General features: G+C 31.1%; 1 protein-coding gene across 1 annotated transcript in view; it reads right to left on the reverse strand.

Moving 5' to 3' along the window:
- Window positions 1-1145: 1145 nt before the first annotated feature.
- Window positions 1146-19141, reverse strand: part of LOC129227671 (arf-GAP domain and FG repeat-containing protein 1-like) — a 45555-nt gene continuing 27559 nt past the window's right edge. Inside the window, exons 5-8 of the mRNA XM_054862263.1 lie at window positions 13117-13167; window positions 9373-9660; window positions 7239-7567; window positions 1146-1734 (exon numbers count right to left, since the gene is read on the reverse strand). Of these exons, the coding sequence (XP_054718238.1) occupies window positions 1663-1734; window positions 7239-7567; window positions 9373-9660; window positions 13117-13167 (740 nt within the window). The 3' untranslated portion in view covers window positions 1146-1662. The remainder of the gene's footprint in view (window positions 1735-7238; window positions 7568-9372; window positions 9661-13116; window positions 13168-19141) is intronic.

The raw sequence follows: 19141 nt of genomic DNA on the forward strand, positions 1-19141 counted from the left end.
AAGAAATCTCCATAAAATCAGATCAATTCCTTCACTTACTATCATCACAAGTGTTTTTGTAAAACTTTAAAATCCAGTTTCAACACTCACAAATGAAAAAAAAAGACTACCATTTTTTCAACATACCTTGAACACAATTTCTTCAACTTACATATGATGCTCGCTTTAAAAACATTTACAATAATATGTAGTTAAGGAGAGAGCTTGGATATTTGCATTACTGCAAACAGCTTGTTTTCTTTGCAAAATTGAACATAAATGAAAAGTTGTTGCCAAGAATTAATTAAAAATGCCACAAAAATTTGGATGACCTGTGAATGCACTTGACTTCAAATCCTAAAATCAGAGCAAAATTGAAAGTAGTCCCAGGCAATTATGCTTACAAATGTGGATAAAGTTTTCACCTTAATATTCTCATAGTTTTAAACAATGCATACTGATTTTTATTACCTACAAGTTTGCACAAGTTGTTCATAAGGTATAGATTTGGAAGCTTCGCAGCAAAAAAATATTATACAGTACAAAAACTTTATCTAAATGAAGATAAAAATATTCTTTCACATCAATGCACTTTTTGAGGTTAATAGTGAGGGAGCATAATCCACAGAGAACCAAAGAAACCTCTGAGCAGCATCACTCCTATTAATGAATATTAAAAAAAAAAATAGCTTTTAAAAATGGATGAATATCTTTTAAGTATCTTAATAGAGAAATATAATGCTAAACTAAATTTTCTTAATTACATTCCATAATATTAGTTGCAAATGATTTTTGTAAAGAAATTACTTTTAAACCAAGCAAATAACCAATGATCATATCTAAGAATTGAAATGCAGTAAACAAATGTCCCATCACAAAATATTTACTTCTTTGCCTACCTGCAGAAACATAAAAATTAAAACAAGAATGTATTTTTAGTTAAAAAGACTACAAATTCATTTACCAGTAAAACTTAAAGATGTTTTATGAATGCATAATTACCCATTCATGTAACTCTATCATACACAGGCAGGATTTTTAATTAAAACTTAAAGCACAAAAATATATCTACTAACATTTCATGAAATTGTTAACGTGATATGAGTAAAAACATGACATGAGAAAAAATTTTTTAATGGCATGTTACATATTTAGTGAATATTTTTGTGCATATAACCAAGTCTCTCACCATGAATCAAATCTTCATTATTTAATTCAAACATGCAAAGGAACTATTCAAATCATGGCTTTCAAACAAAAACACCATAAAAACATTAAATATGTTGCAAAATACAAAGTTTTTTACAAAACCTTGAGAGTAAAAACCAGAACAATAATACAAACAATCATCGAACATTCTAAAAACATACATTTGAATTTAATACAAACAGATTTTGATACTAGAATAAAAGATGTTGCAACCTTTTGTAAATAATAAAATATCTGTTCGCAATTAAATGGAAGAATTCACATTAAGTGCTTAAAATGCTTTCCAACAAGTTGCTTTAAAAACTTTAACATCTCATAAGAAACTTTTTACTTGTTTAAACTTAATATAAAATACTTCAGGTGTAAAATTCTAAGAAATCAGATTATGGCAAAAGTCGCAGCAACGAGCATCACAAATGTTGAGCGATCACACAGTTGTAACAAGAGAGAGGAAACCATCACGATCATCAAGCATCATAGAAAAGGATTCTTTCCAGAATTTGTTCTAGATGCATCACCAGGAGGATTGGATGCAAAGGAGCCACCCTGAAGGAAACATTAGAAAGTTAAACTAGAAATATATACTGCAAAAAAAAAAAAAAAATCTCATTTGAACTTGCTTTGAAAAAAAAAAAAAAAACTACAAAGCTTGTTAAACATTTAAGCATGACAAATTGTAACGTTAACAAATCAATGATTTGAAAAAAGATGAGTACATATATAGATGAATAGTCGAAGCATTTCAAAATAAAAATTTTATGCTTTCAGATTTTGTCGCTCAAATTATTACAAGCATTATGGTTTTCAAGCAGAAATCTTAATGCAGTATGGCACCTTAAATCCAGAAAGCTCGAAACCGCTACTGTCCGACCATCACGAGAAAAGCCACCGCTGAAATGTCTGTGCCTGTCTACTGAAATAGCGACGAGGCACGTCTCAAAGCCTTCCTGTTAACCCTAGCAGAAAATGAACGAAGTCTGTTACTCTGGCAGTAGACGGGCTTAGACTTGAAGGCGAGAGCTTTTCTTGTGAAAGACAGACGGTACCTTTCCAGGTTTTGGATTTTAGATTGTCAAAAAATAGTAAATAGCTTGTTATGTGGTATTTGTCATGTTTTTCCTGGTTTCACTAATGTTCATGCTAAATTACTTTTATTTTCTGTTCCATCTGAATGAAAGTATACTTCATTATGCTAAAACAAAAGTAAGAGATTACTTGCAGCAGCGTATAGTCATTGATGTTGCTTTTTATTATTATCCAATGTGCCGGTCGATACAATAAATAAATCAATTTTTACCAACAATAATTTTGTACTTGGTTCAGTAGACTTTGTATTGCATGCTTATGAGAAGGAAAAAAAAAGAATCGTTAACCAAAAGTGGATGTAAAAAAAATTGCTGCACAATCAGAGCCAAACGCATAACACGTTGCAACAAAAAGAGATTTAAAAAATAAAAAAAAACTGATCTCAAAGTACTTTGTTTTGAACAAGTAATTGCAAAACGCTAATAACTTTAAACTTTTAAAACTGAAAAAAAAAATAATACAATTTTTTTTTTTTTTTTGGTTTTTTGGCAAGAATTTTTTAAATTTTATATTGAAGTAAAAAGTTCCGGATTCTGGGACTCTGAAATTGTTGTCTCATACTTTAATTAATTACAAAAATAGGTTTTCAAGGATTTGATTGCATAAATTGAACTTGTAAGTAAAATTATTTTCATTGCGCAGACACTATTACATTATTATTTTAATTTCAATGAAACATATCAAGGCATTACAATCAGAACAATTGAGGCAATGATCCCCCTTTGCAAAGGGATGCAAGGTCCAAAATTAAAAAAAAGGAGGTAACCAGTACAAATGGTAGGTGAACCTCTCCTCTATTTTGGAGCAAGAGTAGGTACTAGTAGCCCTGGTAGGTGCTGCTATATGGCATGATTCAGAAACATTTTTCAATGAAAGCCTACCTAGGACCAGAACTTTAAACACGTTTTACTTAAAACTTCAACAACGCCACTTACATCCCTTTGCTTCTCACTGCCTCAATTGTTAATTATCAATTGCAGTGGTTAACTCTAAAATCAATAAACAAAGCAAAATAAGCAAAAATAGATGCAATGTGCGACATAATACTGCTTGACAAATTAGATAAAAAACAAGACTCCATTTACAGCATGTGACTGTGTCTGTATGCATTTACAATCTAATCCCAAAATGTTGTATGAAACATTTCCAAAAACATTAAATAGAACAAACGTTAGATCAAGTTTTAAAATGGAAATTACAAAAAAATCCATAGTACATGTCAAAAAATTTCTCATACTCATTCATAAAAAACATTTCTCTTCTGCAATCCCAGTTTTAGTGCAAAAAGTTCATTTTCACAAAAAATTTGTTTGTAAATTGTTTCTTTTTGTGACTAAAATTCTTTAATTGTTGCTTTTATTCTAAATTAACAAAATTTAACTTTTTTAATTTTTTGCTGTCTTTTGATATTTTTTTTTAAAAGTGATCATGGGTCTTCAAGTTACTAACCAAATGGGAAAACTCACACATCCAAAATTAAGTGTTTTCACCAGTTTGGTGTTAGCTCAGCTTTTATGATGCCAAATAATTAAGTCTTAAATAAACAATCAGATGACATAAAATTATATTAGGATATGTTGTTCAATATCTTCATTTTCTGGGCGTTTAGTCAGAAAAAAAAAACAATGAATTAAAATGGGAACAATGTTCAGATTTCTGGAGGACGGAAAAGAAAGTGGGCTTAAATCTAAAAAAATCAAATTTTTGCAAGCAAAATTCAGCATCTGAATTACAATACGGTCTGAACAACATAAACCAAAAGATAGATAACATTTCTTAAAAATTACTTGAATACAAAATCACTTCACATTTTGAAAAACCCTTTTGTTAAATTTCAGAGAAATTAAACTATATTGCCGCCTTAGAGCAACACTAAGACAACTAATCCCAGAAATAACACTAAGATATCCTACTGTTGCTCTGAGGTGACGAATGTAGAGGAAGTTCATTAAGGTTGGACTACCAGCTTATTTTGCAAAAATATGTTACACATACTTTTAGAAGACATCTTAAATAGTTCACTTTTTTGTCAACAACCTGTAAGGGTCACTACTGCTCAGTTCAGGTCAGTCATTTTTAAGTAGTGTTTGAAGTGTGATTATGAAGCATCATCAGTTCACTTTCAAACGGGTAAGAATGACTATACATTGACTAGTATATAGTACACAAAAGAATTTACTGATTATAAGTTTTGAAAACAATTTCTAACAAATTATAACTAGTGATTGCAAAACTGGTATTTTTGGTATTAGCTAAAAATAGTTTTTAATTAAAGAGTTTTCAATTTACTAATTAGATATCTACTTTTATTTTAACTATAAATTTCTTTTTCGATGACACAGTTCTAATGTCAATCTATTGAAGTAAAAATTTGGTTTCAAAAGCATTAATCTATAGAGTATCAATGAATAAAAGTAGCGGAAAGATAACAAAATAATATTTTTATCACCAGATGGTGCGATGAATCGCACTTTCATCAGTTTATGTGAACCACATTTTTATTTTCTCCATTTCCTTGACTTGCCCTCTAGTGAAAATTAATCTTAAGCGTAATTACAAATATGTTAGTGCTATAAGCAATTTATTCCAACCATCAATCGCAGCAATTCTTTATGATATTTTCTTTCAGCTGTACTTAATTTTGAAAAAAACATTTTTTGGTAGTATAACAAAGAATAATTTGTTGTCACAGGTGTTAGCATGCTGTTCTATCTTGCTATTCAGCTTTACACCAAGCGAAATAATAATTATAATACCTGTAAATACAATTGTAAAGAGGTAAGGCATAATCAGTCGGGACATATTCTCAGTTAATACTGAAAAAGAATTGTTGTTCGAAGGACAATTGCTATACATATAATAGTAACTGTTCAGCTATAAGTAATAATGATTTAAAAAAAAAGAAAGAAACTACTCACACTACAAAAGAAAACCCCACACTCCCAAAAATGATTTTTTAAAAACCATCTTGAAGACCGAATTATTAGAAGATGGTGGACTTCAAGGCAAATACAGGGTATCACGCATTATTAACAGTACGGCCTGGTGAATTCAGAAAGAATATTTTTCACCTCAGGTAGTTTTCACTAAAATGAGTTCCAGGCTAATAAAAAGATGCATTATGTTTCTTGCTATTATTGGCTTTTATTGGGATACTAGCAGTACTCGCACGGCCATGCCTGCGCCCCGTTTTTATGCCGAGTGCAATCTTTGCAATCTAAAATATTTTGCAAAATAAACAAATAATCCACAACTCTATTGTTAGTCGCCAAATTTGCCAAGCAACTTTCAAATTAAAAAGAAAATCAATTAACATTCACACAATGAACATCTGTAAACGAATTTGACAATGGCGCAATAACCAAATCAAGAAACCGGTTCTTCCATTCAACCGCAACCGTAAGTTGATGCAAAAAAAAAAAAAAAACCGACACAGCCAAATGTTTAATCTAAGGCCCCTATATATAAAAGCTGGCGCATCAGCTTAAGATCAGCCATTTTGGATCAGAGCGCGTGTTTGAGTGGTTTTCTTTTCTGGCAAGTTATACCGAGCAACGTTAATTGTTTGTTAAATAACGTGTCATTTCTGAAGAATTTTACAAAACTTGAAACTTTTCTCTGGTAACCCTAGCTCTGCAACAATGAAAAATCTGATCCAAAATGGCTAAACTTAAGCTGATGCGCCAGCCTGTATATATAGCGGATCTAGTTCAATCGAAATCCAGGCCTGACGTCACTGATGACGTCACAGAATGAAGAACCGTTTCTTCTCCTGGTTGGAAGGACGGTAACAGATAAAATGTGTCACTTTAAATTTAAAAAATTGTAAAAAAAAACACTATTGCATATTTTTGAAAAAAAAATTCTGAAGAAGGTAAAATGTTTTGTCTACTTCATGCTAAATTTTCAGAAAGAAAGTTCCCATACATTTGGTAGGATGGGTTTAGAAAGCAAAATATAAAGGTTTTTTTTCAAAATTTCATAAAAAAATTTTAAAAAAAAATAATAATTTGAATTCTGAAATTTTGAATTCAAATTATGCTTTTTGCAATCACAAGTTGCGACAAGATCCTACCCATTGGTTACTACCCTACTCATTTGTTTCTAGTCACAGCTCCTGTACCTCCAAGTTTACCTCTCCTCTTGAACGGAGACGTGTGTATTAGTTGTGTATGTGTAGGTTTTTGTGTGTGCGTAGACCTGTGTGTATGCACGTTGGCGTGTGTGTAAAGGCACTGTGTGTATGTGTGTGAGTGCGTAGTATATGAGCGTGCATGTGTGTAGGACGCCACCGACCAGGAGCGGCTATCGGTGGACGGAGTCGCACCTGCAAGTGACGGTGGGAGCTGAAAAAGGCACAGACACCAAAGACGGTCAAATGAGAACAATAAGCAATCGTGATTGCTCAAAAAAAAAAAGCTATCACGTATTTTTGAAAACTTTTTTTTTTGAAGAGAGATTGACTACTACATACGAAATTTTCAGAAAGTATGTAGTAGTCAATCTAATACTTTTTGAGGGACGGTTTTAGAAAAAAAGTTAAACCCAGGAAAAAACACAAAATAAAGATTTTTTCAAAAATTCATAAAAAATTCAAAAATTGCTCAATATTCAAAATTTTTTCGGTCGTCATATTTGAAATTAAATTCCCTACACTATGGTACAAAAAATATTTTCCTGGCGTGATTGGTCGGGGGTCAAAATTCAAAATTCTATTTACAAATTTGTTTATATGAGGGCTATGGGAGACCTGAGCAACTAAATGAAGTATGTTTTATAATATGGTTGATAAGCTATTTTATTTTATAAACTAACAAAGGTCTAGGAAGAAACTGAACTGGGGGGTCTGACTTAGATGCACTTCCCCTAAGCATAAAGATTATAAAATACTTCTTTTACAGCAAGAAAACATCAATGAATACAGAAAACATTTCAGCGAAATAAAACAATCATTTCAATCATACCAAAAATGGATTGGCACTACTTGTTGCAAAAGACTGGCCCCATGGATTATATCCATCGCCCACAACAGCACTTTTATTCTGAACTGACTGGCCATTTGTAAATGAACTACCCCAGATTTGACTTGATGATCCAGGCCAGCATGCAGCAGAAACACCCCCATTAGATAAGCTCGGATTAGTACCAATGGCAGTTGGCAAGCCATTGGCATTTTGATTCTGCAAGACTATAACATTTCCAGAAGCAGGTTGTGCCTGAAACGGATTAGGCGCACAAGTCAGCGCAGGCTGAGACCAAGTTGTTGCAGTGTGGCCAAAAGGATTTGGTGCAACTGAAAAGAGATATTCAGTGAAATAATTTTAACAGTTAAATACCTAATAAAGCAAGGTAAAACTTTTGTTTAACAAAGTATATTCTTTTTCACAAAAATTTTAACAATGGTTCTAAACTAGACATTTGTTGAAACAAATAAAACATAAATGCAAAAACTCACTTATAGGTGATGCTAATGCATGAAGAAATGTCCTACGTCATTTTCATGTAAATCTCGTGGTTCTACAAAGTTGCTCCATTCACAAGACCAAATGTTATGAGGTAGAACACAATAAATCCTCACCCATTACATGAAAATGATGAATAATATCTTGTGGTAGACTTGATCTTTTAAGAATCTCCATTGTCAAAGAGAGCAAGGGTATAGAACAAGCATGCAAAGAGGCTACGCTGTAGAAAACTACTACTGTTCATTTCTTAGTCGAAAGTTTAGTTCTCACTTTCAGACACAAGTCAGCACAGGTTGCCATTGTTGAAATTTTTGAAACTTTTTTACAGTTGTTTTGACATAAAACAAAAAATACAAGAGCGTGTGCAACTTGAATCATATATATATATATATATATATATATATATATATATATATATATATATATATATATATATATATATATATATATACACTCTAGAATACCTAAAAGTTACTAGAACTTCAAACCAATAAGCATGAAGACATACTGGACTACCAAAAATGTAGCACCAAATACAGGTAGTCTCTATATCAACTAAAAGCATTAGTATTAAGATCTTTTTTTTTCCTTCAAAATTTGCATAATGAAATTAATTATTTAATTTTAAAAACATTACTGATCTTGCAACCAAGAAAAATTTGCCTACATGAAAGAATAAAAAATTATTGTACATAAAACTGCAGATAATATGGAATAGCTGGATTGACAGTGCTGTGAACTACCAACTTTAATCTCACAATACTCCAATACCAGGAGACCACCAAAAATTTCAAGCACTGTGTATATATGTACAATTTACATTTCATATCTATTACATTTACAATTTAAATGAACACAAATTCAAATTAAAAGAAACCCCTTTTTTAAATTACTACGTTTTTTTATTTTAGTATTTTAAAAATCGTTATCACATATTTCCAAAGTACCTTTTTAAAGATTTCCTTAAATGTCAGCTTACATATAGGATATTCTATAAGAAATATTCTAAGGCTGTGAGAACTGAATCGACATTCAGATGTTTACGGGTCATTCCTCACAATGTGTAACTTTTGAACTAAAACATTTTTCAATTTCAAAACCTTTTGTTTTCTTTTGTTTCATTCTTACATGAAAGTTCCCTACTAGAAATACAATAAACAATTCCTCAGCTAAGTTCCAATTATTTTACTCACAAATAAAAAAAATAGAATAAAAAATACCTTGCTGCTCACGAAAATAAAAAAAAGGAAAATTTTAATGTTTGAAAATGGAGGCCAATATCAAAGAAGTAATTTTGGTATTTGTACAAACAATGAGCTATTTTATTGATTAGTGAGAATCTAATTCTCTAAATTAAATTACAGCTTAAATTTTAGTTATCCTTTTAATTCAAATTTCTGTTAAAAAATAGTATAGTTTTAGTATATTTCCAAATCAGTAAGCTTGCTAGGCATACTGGTAATTTAAAATTTTGATAGACTATCTAAAATTGATGTAAACATTATTACATGAATTGTTCCTCAAAGTTTTTACTGTAAAAGGCATGTGACCAGAAAAAATACCATTTTTGAAGACTCTTTCACTAAAAATTTCCAACTATTTGAATTGAACAAACAACTTAGTGCAAACATACCAGGAGCAAACACACCAGCACTTATGGCAGGAGTGACAGTGGGCCAAAAGACTGAAGCTGCGGACGTAACAATAGCGGATGGAATAGTATTAGGAATGTCAGGAGTTTGCTGCTGATGCAGCTGGTTATCTAGGTCAGCCAGTGCCGCATAGCGATCCGGAGGAGGTGGGGCTGGTTTTTTGTGGCTGCTGACACTTTGAAGTCCTGAACTTGAGATGACAGGTGATGAGGAACTGACAGTAGAGCTGGTGTTGATCTGGCCGGATATAGCTGCGGATGCATTTGAATCTGCAAAAGAGTACACATAACACTTAACTTTGAACATGTTAACATCCAATAAATGAGTTATTGCATACGCCAGTCAGGTCAGGCTAGAGGAAATTTGGGTCCGTTAACAAATCCTTCACAAAAATTCGATCAATCAAAACAGATCCTTCACAAAATTTTGATCAACCAAACAGATCCTTAACAAAATTCCGATCAACCAAAATGGATCTTTCACGAATTATTTATTTAAAAATTCAAATCTCAAAAACAAAATAATCACTACAACCTTTTAAAATATTTAACATACCTTCTAAAATTTAATATGCTTAATTAAAGAAAAAAAAACCCTTTACACTTAGTTTTCTAAGCCCATTAAATTTCACCATTCACATATCTTGCCAGAAAATGGCTAGTGACATTTTGTTGCATAAAGAAGCCCAAATTAATTTACTCTGGTAATATGCAATTCTAAAAATTAAAAGCACCATGCGCGTAAGTCATGAATCTATACCCATACCCATGGTTGTTTGGTTTAAATCGTGATTTAAACAACGTTTTCTTTTTTAAATATTTTTTTTTTTTTTGAAAAACTTCATTGTTTTCCCCAAATCCAAATATTTTCATAAATTTTACATATTATTGTAAAGAGTAAAATCTAATTAAAGCAAAGTAACTAGCAAAGCTTGAAAGATGAATTACAGGTTTAATATATTTAGAAACTTATAATTTTTAAGGTTATGCAAGTAGAGTAAGCATAAAATTGTGCTTATACCTGCACACTTTTTGCATCCTCAATAGACAATGCAGTCAGAGCAAGAAAAGAAAATATAAAAAATTATGAAAACAGAAAATATTCATGTAACCGGGTGCTCTTATTAAAAAAAAATAATGTCAAATTTTCACCTTTCAAAGAACTTTTTTGATCCCAATATAATAAAAGAAGTCCCATGTATGAATGGGGGAAGAATCACATTACTTTTTATGAGACCTCAATATTAAAATAAGTTAAGAGTATTTTCATTTGTTTGTACTGAGGCGTTTAATTAAAATGATTTCCCTTTCCTTTGATAAAAAAATTGCATTGTCTACAAAGGAAAACATATTGATTTTCTTATAACCTACTTGTACTGTTTCAATAATTGCTGTCACTGATACATTAGGTAAATAAAGTACACGATTTGTAACTTTTTGTCAAATCTTTAAACAAAATATGTGTTGATCTTTCGATTTCTAAAATTGAGTAAGTTGCACGTTTCTCTAGAAATCTACGTAATCAATCAAAATTGATTTCATTTGCATTTTCTATTTTTTTCTTTTTTTGCCATTTTAGATTATTTAAATGAGTTGCAGATATTTCTGCTCTATGGGCATTAACATGGGTATGTATTTATAGAACATAGAAACATATATACTTTGCTCAGTTCAAGAAATTGCACTCAAAGGCTCCTTATTTTGGAAAAATGATGAATGAGAATGACAGGTACAAGAATTAAATGGATGAACTACCAACGTTTTGATGCACAAAAGTTGTGCATCAAAACATTGGCAATTCATCCAATTTTCAAGCACAAAGGTATTTTTTTGTTTTTTAGGTACAGGAATGACAAAAATGAAGAATTCTGTGATTATTAAAATTTAGAATTTTATTTTTGGCAATTCAGTTATCAAAAGACACATGAAGTTCATTTCAAAAAATGTACAATATTCAAAACTATTAATACAAAATCATTTTATTAAACTAGTCAAATTATTAATAGGCAGAAAAGTCCAAAAAGTAAAATTTGCTGAAAGTTCCAGTTATGACTAATAGGACTCGACCGATGGTTCAACAATTTAGCCATCGGCATCGGCGGCCGATGCTAACTTTCAGGAAACATCGGACCATCGGCCTTAAAAACATCGAAAAGTCGATGGAATTGGCCGATGTTTTCGAAAAAAAAAAAGACCTTTGATGTTTTACTTTTTAATAAAAAGTAAAAGGAGTTATTTTTTTCATATAAAATTATTTACTTAAATTTCAGTATGACTTTCTATTTTAGTCCCCTTTGAAAGAGTTTTTAATACTGCATTCAGGTACCAAACAAGTTAATTATTGCTTTGTTTCTTGCAGCTGGATGTACGTATGTATCCCTCATAAGTCATAACTCAAAAATTCTAAGCTGTAGAAGGATAAATTTTCGCATGTGGGTTGTGTGCGTACGTTCCAGTTGTGCACTTCCCTTTTTGTTTTCGATCGGGTATTCTGAAAAGCCTCTTTACTCATTTTTTGTGGCTATTAATTACTGATTTCAATGCAAAACTAGTAGCGTCTCAGACTGACGATCATTTGGTGATATATTGCCGAATTGGAGATCATGGAAACAAATATGAGATGGCAAAACCGGTTTTTGTGTCATTTTTTTAGATTTCCGTTTAGCCGACGGTAATTTTTAATTTTTTTTTTAAATATGAATCACAGTAATGCAGTCTTTTCTGTACCGCTTCGGCGGAGTTACAAGTTTGTGGCCCGTCGAAATACATTATGGGGCCCTATTTCTCTATCACACAAGTTGTAAAACATTTATCTTAAGCAGTTTTGTAACTCCTACGGTGCCCCTATGCTTATGGGGCCTCTTGCGCAATTCTAACATTTGCTATATTTTAAATCCGCCACTGCACGTCAAAACAAACTCGGCTGCAAGTTTTGAAAAGATTTTTCCGTTCAATGTTAATGATTATTTTGAACTCTGTTTTTTTACGACTATTTTTTGAACTTCCGAGAACACTTGCGTGCTCCTCCTGCTACTCCCTCAATTTCTGAAATTAAACTCTAGTTGTACTTCTGAGTTATTTAAAACTAACACCATTCATAAAATTAGAGATTTTTTTTTTAAAAAACTTTATCTAAAAAAAAAAGCAAGAGTTTGTACAATTTTTTAATAACAATAATTTCCTTTTTCAAATGAAATAGAAAATTATAATATTTTCCCCCCAGAAAAACAAAAGTTTAAAAACCTTTTAGAATAATTTTAAAAACATTTTGGAAGAGGTTTGAACCCTAGAAGCCTAATCCTTGCATACAGTCCTGGGCTGTAACTAATTTCATTAAATGCGGGTGTTCCATACCAGTACAATAATTTGATATTTTAAACATTTTTAGCTAGCTTTTGTCATGAATGATTATACAGTTTTACTGAAATTATTTTTCATCGAGCTTTTTTCTTCTCCAAATCAGGATCTACAATATAAAATATCCCCCCCCCCAAAAAATACATATGTTTAGCAAAGTTTTATCATTTCTTTTGCCAGAAAGAGTTTTATTATTTAAGTGTGAGTTGCAACCAAATAACAGATTTCAAATCTAAAGATTATTCATATTTTGCACAACTACAGCATTTTAAATAGTCTTAAAGAGTTTGCAGTTATAAAAATCACTTCATAAAAACATCAGAAAGCGTTTTGTATTTCTGCTTATTTGATATAAAAATGTTCACTCACTATCATCACCAAAGGCACTACTAAAATCGGCAAAAGAAGCACCACTGTTATCTAGAAAGAGATAAACATTTATAAGATGCTAAAAAATGCCACCTCAATCATAACAATGATTAAAAAATAACAAACATGCAACTATGACAAAAAGAAAAAAAAAACAGTTCCCCTACAGTTCATTATACACTGTTTATTATTTTCTAAAATTTAAAGCAATAGATTAGTTATAACTTGTTACTCCATGACCAAAATAATGTATTGGTAAACAGGAAAAATTCAACCAATTCAGGAAACTATCAAAAGGTCAAACTAGAAACAAATACTAAAAGATTGCAACACAATTATACATAAAGTACTACATTGAAAAAGTCTATTTTTTTCATACATACAGAAAAACTGATAAAAATGAGTTGACATGTTACAAAAATGGTTTACTCATACAATGTTTGAAGTAGAGGTGTAGACTGGTATTTTTCTTTGGTAGCCAGTGGCTACCAACACTAAAAACTTTGGTAGCCACTTCAAATTTTTGGTAGCCAAACATAAACCCACACATATATATATATACAGAAAAGCACAGTTTATACATTTCTCTTTGGTACGTTTTTCGAATTGGTCCCTGCAGAATCCAATACATTTTAATGCATACCTATTGTACGTTTTTCCCCTTATACGCTTTTTTCATACAGTCCCTTCAAAAACGTATAAACTCTGCTTCACTGTACATATATTTCATATATCTGTGTATTAAAAATCTTAGCACAATAAAAATCAGTACCAGTGAAGATTGGTAAGTATTTTCCTTCTCTCATTGAAGAAATCTGAGAATGATTTGGATTGAAATAGGATGTCACTAATAATCAATGCCACTTATTTTAAAAGTCCGAATTAGAATTGAACTAATAATAAAGTAGCTATCCACTACTCTAGAAATCTGCCTATCAACATACGACATTTAGTATCGTTTATAGAAATAATGCATTTCAAATTCAACGGCAAAAAAAAATATGTTTAGATTTAATATTTTAGGATAAAATTAAATTGATTAAAATAAAGCTTGTAAAAATAAATATATGAACAGGATTTATTACTTTTTAGTTATTAAAATATAACTTTCAATTATCAAAACTTCTGAAGTATTTAAAAAATGCAAAAAGATTAGCAAAACTGTTGTGCAATGTCGGCACGTTTCCCGAAAATAATTGCATTTATTATTTATTAAAATAAAACTTAAAATAAGCTGACAACTTCCGACTGCCAAAAAAATTAAAATATGTTGGTACAAGATGCAAAAGGAAATCTAAAGCACAAGATGCAATTATCCTCAAAGTGCGATTCCAAAGTTAGCATGGCTCCAAAAATAAATTCTTTTATTAAAATGGAACATGAAACAAGCTAATCTAAGGTAGCACACATCAAAATAACTTTTGCTTATCAAAAATATGCAGACAATTGTACAAGATGCAAAAAGATTGAAAATTCAACCACGAGGTGCAGTTCCCCGCGAAGTGCGGTTACAAAGGAAGCATGGCTTCAAAAATAAATTCTTTTATAAAAATAGAACATAAAACAACTAATATAAGGTTGCATTTGTCTAAATAACTTTCGTCTGTCAAAAATATTAAGGTATGTATAAGATGCAAAAGGATTTAAAACTCAACCACGTGGTTATAGTTATCCGCGAAGTACGATTCCAAAAATAAATCAAGTCTTTAAAATAAACATAAAAATAAGCTAATTTAAGGCAGCCTGTGCCAAAATAACTTCGGATTATCAAAAATATTAAAATCTGTACAAGATCCAAAGGGATTGAAAACTCAACCACGAGGTGCAATTCCCCGCAAAGTACGATTACAAAGGAAGCGTGGCTTCAAAAATTAATTCTTTTATTAAAATGGAACATAGACCAAGCTAATCTAAGGTAGTATACGTCAAAATAACTTTCATTTGTCAAAAATATTAAGTAATGAACAAGATGCAAAACTATTGAAAACTCAACCACGAGGTGCAGCCCCGCAAAGTACGATTACAAAGGAAGCATGGATCCAAAAATAAATCCATTCATTAAAATCAAACACGAAATAAGCTAATTAAATTTAGCCTGCGCAAAATAACTTCAGATTTAAAAAAATATTTTTAATATTTACAAGGTGTAAAAGGATTGAAATCTAAATCACGAAGTGCAATTTTTCGCACGAAGTACGATTTCAAATTTAATATGGCTCCCTAAATAAAAAGTCATGAAAATTAAACATTAAATAAGCTAATTTAACGCTGCATTTGTCAAAATATTTTCAGATTTAAAAAAATATATATATATTAAAATCAAACGGGAAGTGGTCAACGAATCAGCAAGGAGAGGGGAATTTTTTTCCCCTTTGGTCACCCGGTGGCGATCGGCGCTGAAATCTTTGGTAGCCATTGAAAATTTTTGGTCGCCAATTGGCGAGTGGCGACCGCTAATCTGCACCTCTAGTTTGAAGTAATGAATTCAAAAACACATTTTACTCCAGGCAGGACAAAATACCCATTTAAAAAAAAAAAAAAAAAAAAAAACAGAATTTTACGAAAATAAATTTAAAAAAAATTGAATATGCTCATTTTGTTTTTTTTTGTCAGGTACTGATTTTGCTCGCATGACTTTTGTGAGGTACCAATAAAAGGTTAAAAATCCGATGGGATTTGGTTTACCTAAAGCTAAAAATCATGTAAAAAAGTCTGCTTGAGAGTAAGAGCAAAACAAAAAAGTCAAAACGTGCAACATATACTGCCTTTGGAAGGTAAAACACAGTAAAGTGAAACTTTGGTCACTCGACCTATGTATAACCGGTTACCCCAGTAACTATACATTTTTTTCTTATGGTTGGGCCAATGCTAATTTGAATGAGCGAAACCTCTCTAACTTGACACACATTTGCAGAAACCCCTACAAGTAGACATCCAATTGCTACTGCAGTACAATTTCTGCTACTAACATGCTTTCATACTGACCTCTTCTCGGAATTTTATGCTGTGGTTTCTTGGTCAGTCAATCAGGGTGGCGACAGGAAGTGGAAAAAAATGTTCCCTGACTTTTCCCTGATTAAGCTCACCAAATTTCCCTGATTTACGTTAACAATGATAATGGTTTCCTTTTTTTGCCCTACCCGAAAAGCATTGCATATTAAAAAAAATGCAGTGTTTAAAACAGTTTAAGCTGTTAATAAAAAATATATTTTGAAAAGATGCTCCTTTTTTTTGGTAAAAATTGTACATTAAATTATTAACAAAGAAATATTATAGGAAATCTAAAACAAATACTTTACTTCCAGGAACCAGTTAACATAAGAACTCTAAGAAATTATTAAAATCCCTCTTAAAGACATATCTAATCATGATTAAACTAAAAAATTTAAATGGAAATCATCTCGAACTGAAATTTCAAACCTTAATTTTGCTTGATGAAATTAAGGGTTTCTTAAGGGTTGTTTTTTTAAACCAGAAATTATTTAAAAAAAAAAAAGCAGAAATGTCGAAATTTTCAGAACAGAATTATTTGTTTTATTTTGTATACCTGTTTATGAAACATTATTAAACACAAGCAGTAACTTTTAGTTTATGTATTAATTGTTTAGATATTAGTTAATCAATTGATTTACTTAAACAAGCCCTACTTGTTCAATGAAAGTATTAAGCGTTTGTGTCATCTCAAAGTACTTTGGATCAAATAATGCAAGTCTAATTCATGTTTTTTCAGGGAAAATTATTACAGTCATTAATGGCCTTCCTCTTTGCCTGTAGTGTTGTTTATTCTACGTAGCATGGAATGCGTGGAAGGAAAATTTAAACTTGCTAAAATAAGCAACTTTACAGACACAGAAGGAATCTTAGGAAGCTCATCCTAAGATTGAATACTTTGACGTTGAGGGAAAAAAATGCACAAATATGCGGCAGTGTATGATGGCACTTCATTAATTATATATATATTTTTAAACAAATAATTGGCAGAAAACTCAGGGAATTAAATTATTTCATTTTGCACAGAAAAAAAATTTTTTTTTTCTTCATTTAATCAATTTTCCCTGAATTTTTGTTATTTTTTCAAAATTTCCTGATATTTCCCTTATTTTTCCCTGAGTGATAAAGTTAACTGACTTTTCCCTGATCTCCCTGATCTGTCGCCACCCTGGTCAATCCTTTTCTGGAATGCTCTTTTAGAGAATTCCACCCTTTATCCAAGGGAGTCAGACACCACACTCTGCTGTTAGTGCAAGTAGCATAAGAAATAGTAAGATAAATGGACCCATGAAAGATCTCCAAAGAAAGACACCATGACATATTTTGCAGATGCTGCTCACATGTGGTAGGCAGAAATTTTTTATGTTAAACAGACCTAACTGACAAAAAGCTTTTTCACCACTTTTCAAAAATTATGGATTTATTCCTCATTAGGTATTCAAATAATATTAGTGATTTTAACTATGTATTAAAAAAAAAAAAAAAAAATTTGTTTACTAGAATTAATTTTCATAATGTGAATGTTAATATTAGTAAGGAAGTGATACGGAACCCCTTTAGGAATTTAAATAAAAGAACCTCAATAAGTTGACATCTGCTTAAGTCGACATGTTTTCAGAGGAAACCAATTAAACAAGCTTGTACAATAAAGCTAAAATATAATAGAATACAAATATGAAAAAAAAAAAAAGAAAAATTTGCAGACACTGCTCTTCCCATGGCAGTATAGAAGTTGGCAGGCATGAATAAACTTTTCTTTCATTTTATCTTTTCAATAATTAAAATCTTAATTATTTCAGAATAGGTACATGGAGTAAGATTATAGGGAATGCAAAACCTATACTCATTCAAAGAATGAATGTCAATTTAATGGTGGGAAAATTATACTAAATTTAACAAGTTAGCCAACTTGTATTGAATTTATGCCAGCTGAAAGCTAGTCTCATTACACCTGCACTGCAGCCGATTTTCTGAAAGCAACTCTTCATTACTCATTAACTGTTCTAGATATTCCAAGAATCTGAGTGATACTCATATACTGCCGTGCTAAGCAGAGGCATGCGCAGAGCTTCAGTAACGGAGGTATCCCTATACCAGTAAACCTGGTCATTTAGATAACCACCAGAAGAGGACACAGAGCCACCGCAAGGTCAAAAATTTAGATAAGGTGTATTAAATTGGTAGCATTTGATTGTTTTTAAAGCATCTTTTTTAGAGAGAATTCAGTTTCTGGTTTAAAATGGAGTTAGGGAGTCGAAAACTAAATCTGAGTAGAAAGAATATAAACCCAATCGTAAACATACCATAAAACCGTACAAATTTAGACCATTGAACGAATCTGGTAGTATGTGCCATGTAGTGGTCGTTGGAGCAAAGCTAAAGTCTAAAAAAAATTTAGGAGGTTTACAAGTGTTGTCCAGCGAAGTTCATGCTGTTTACCCCAAGCTCCAGAGTTATTATTCTTGTGTCAACATTCATTTGTGTTGGGAAGTTTTTTGAAATTTATGCTTCAGCTCTCAAAGTCCCCTTTGAAACCTATATTTGCCAATTTGCCAATTTAATTCTTCAAAAGCTTGTTTATTACTCTATTACTCAGATATCTAAGATTATTCAGCCTTATCGGCGAATCCTGATGCTGCTTCGTTTACTTTTCGTTTTGAAGTAAACAAAATACAGGAATTCAAGTTGCAAATTTAGACCACCCATTTTTACTATCGTTTTTCAATATTTTGTGAACAGTTTTGTATTGTCTTGAGCAGTTTTAGTTATTGCGACAACGAAGAAACCTACCCAATTGGTACGAAATTTGTATGAAGCTTCTGTAAAAAAAAATGATAAACAGAAATACTCTTGTAAAAAATAAATAAAATCCAGGAGTAGGTACCTACTAATTGCTTTTCATACTATCTAACGTTCATATTCTATATCTGAATAAAATATCATTTTTCACAATTGATTTCATTTAAGAGAACCTGAAATTGACTCAAAAAGTAAACAATTTTTTTTTTTTTTTTAAATTTTTGCAGTGTATGGG

Source organism: Uloborus diversus, chromosome 8, assembly GCF_026930045.1.
Source record: "Uloborus diversus isolate 005 chromosome 8, Udiv.v.3.1, whole genome shotgun sequence".
Classification (NCBI taxonomy): Eukaryota; Metazoa; Arthropoda; class Arachnida; order Araneae; family Uloboridae; genus Uloborus; species Uloborus diversus.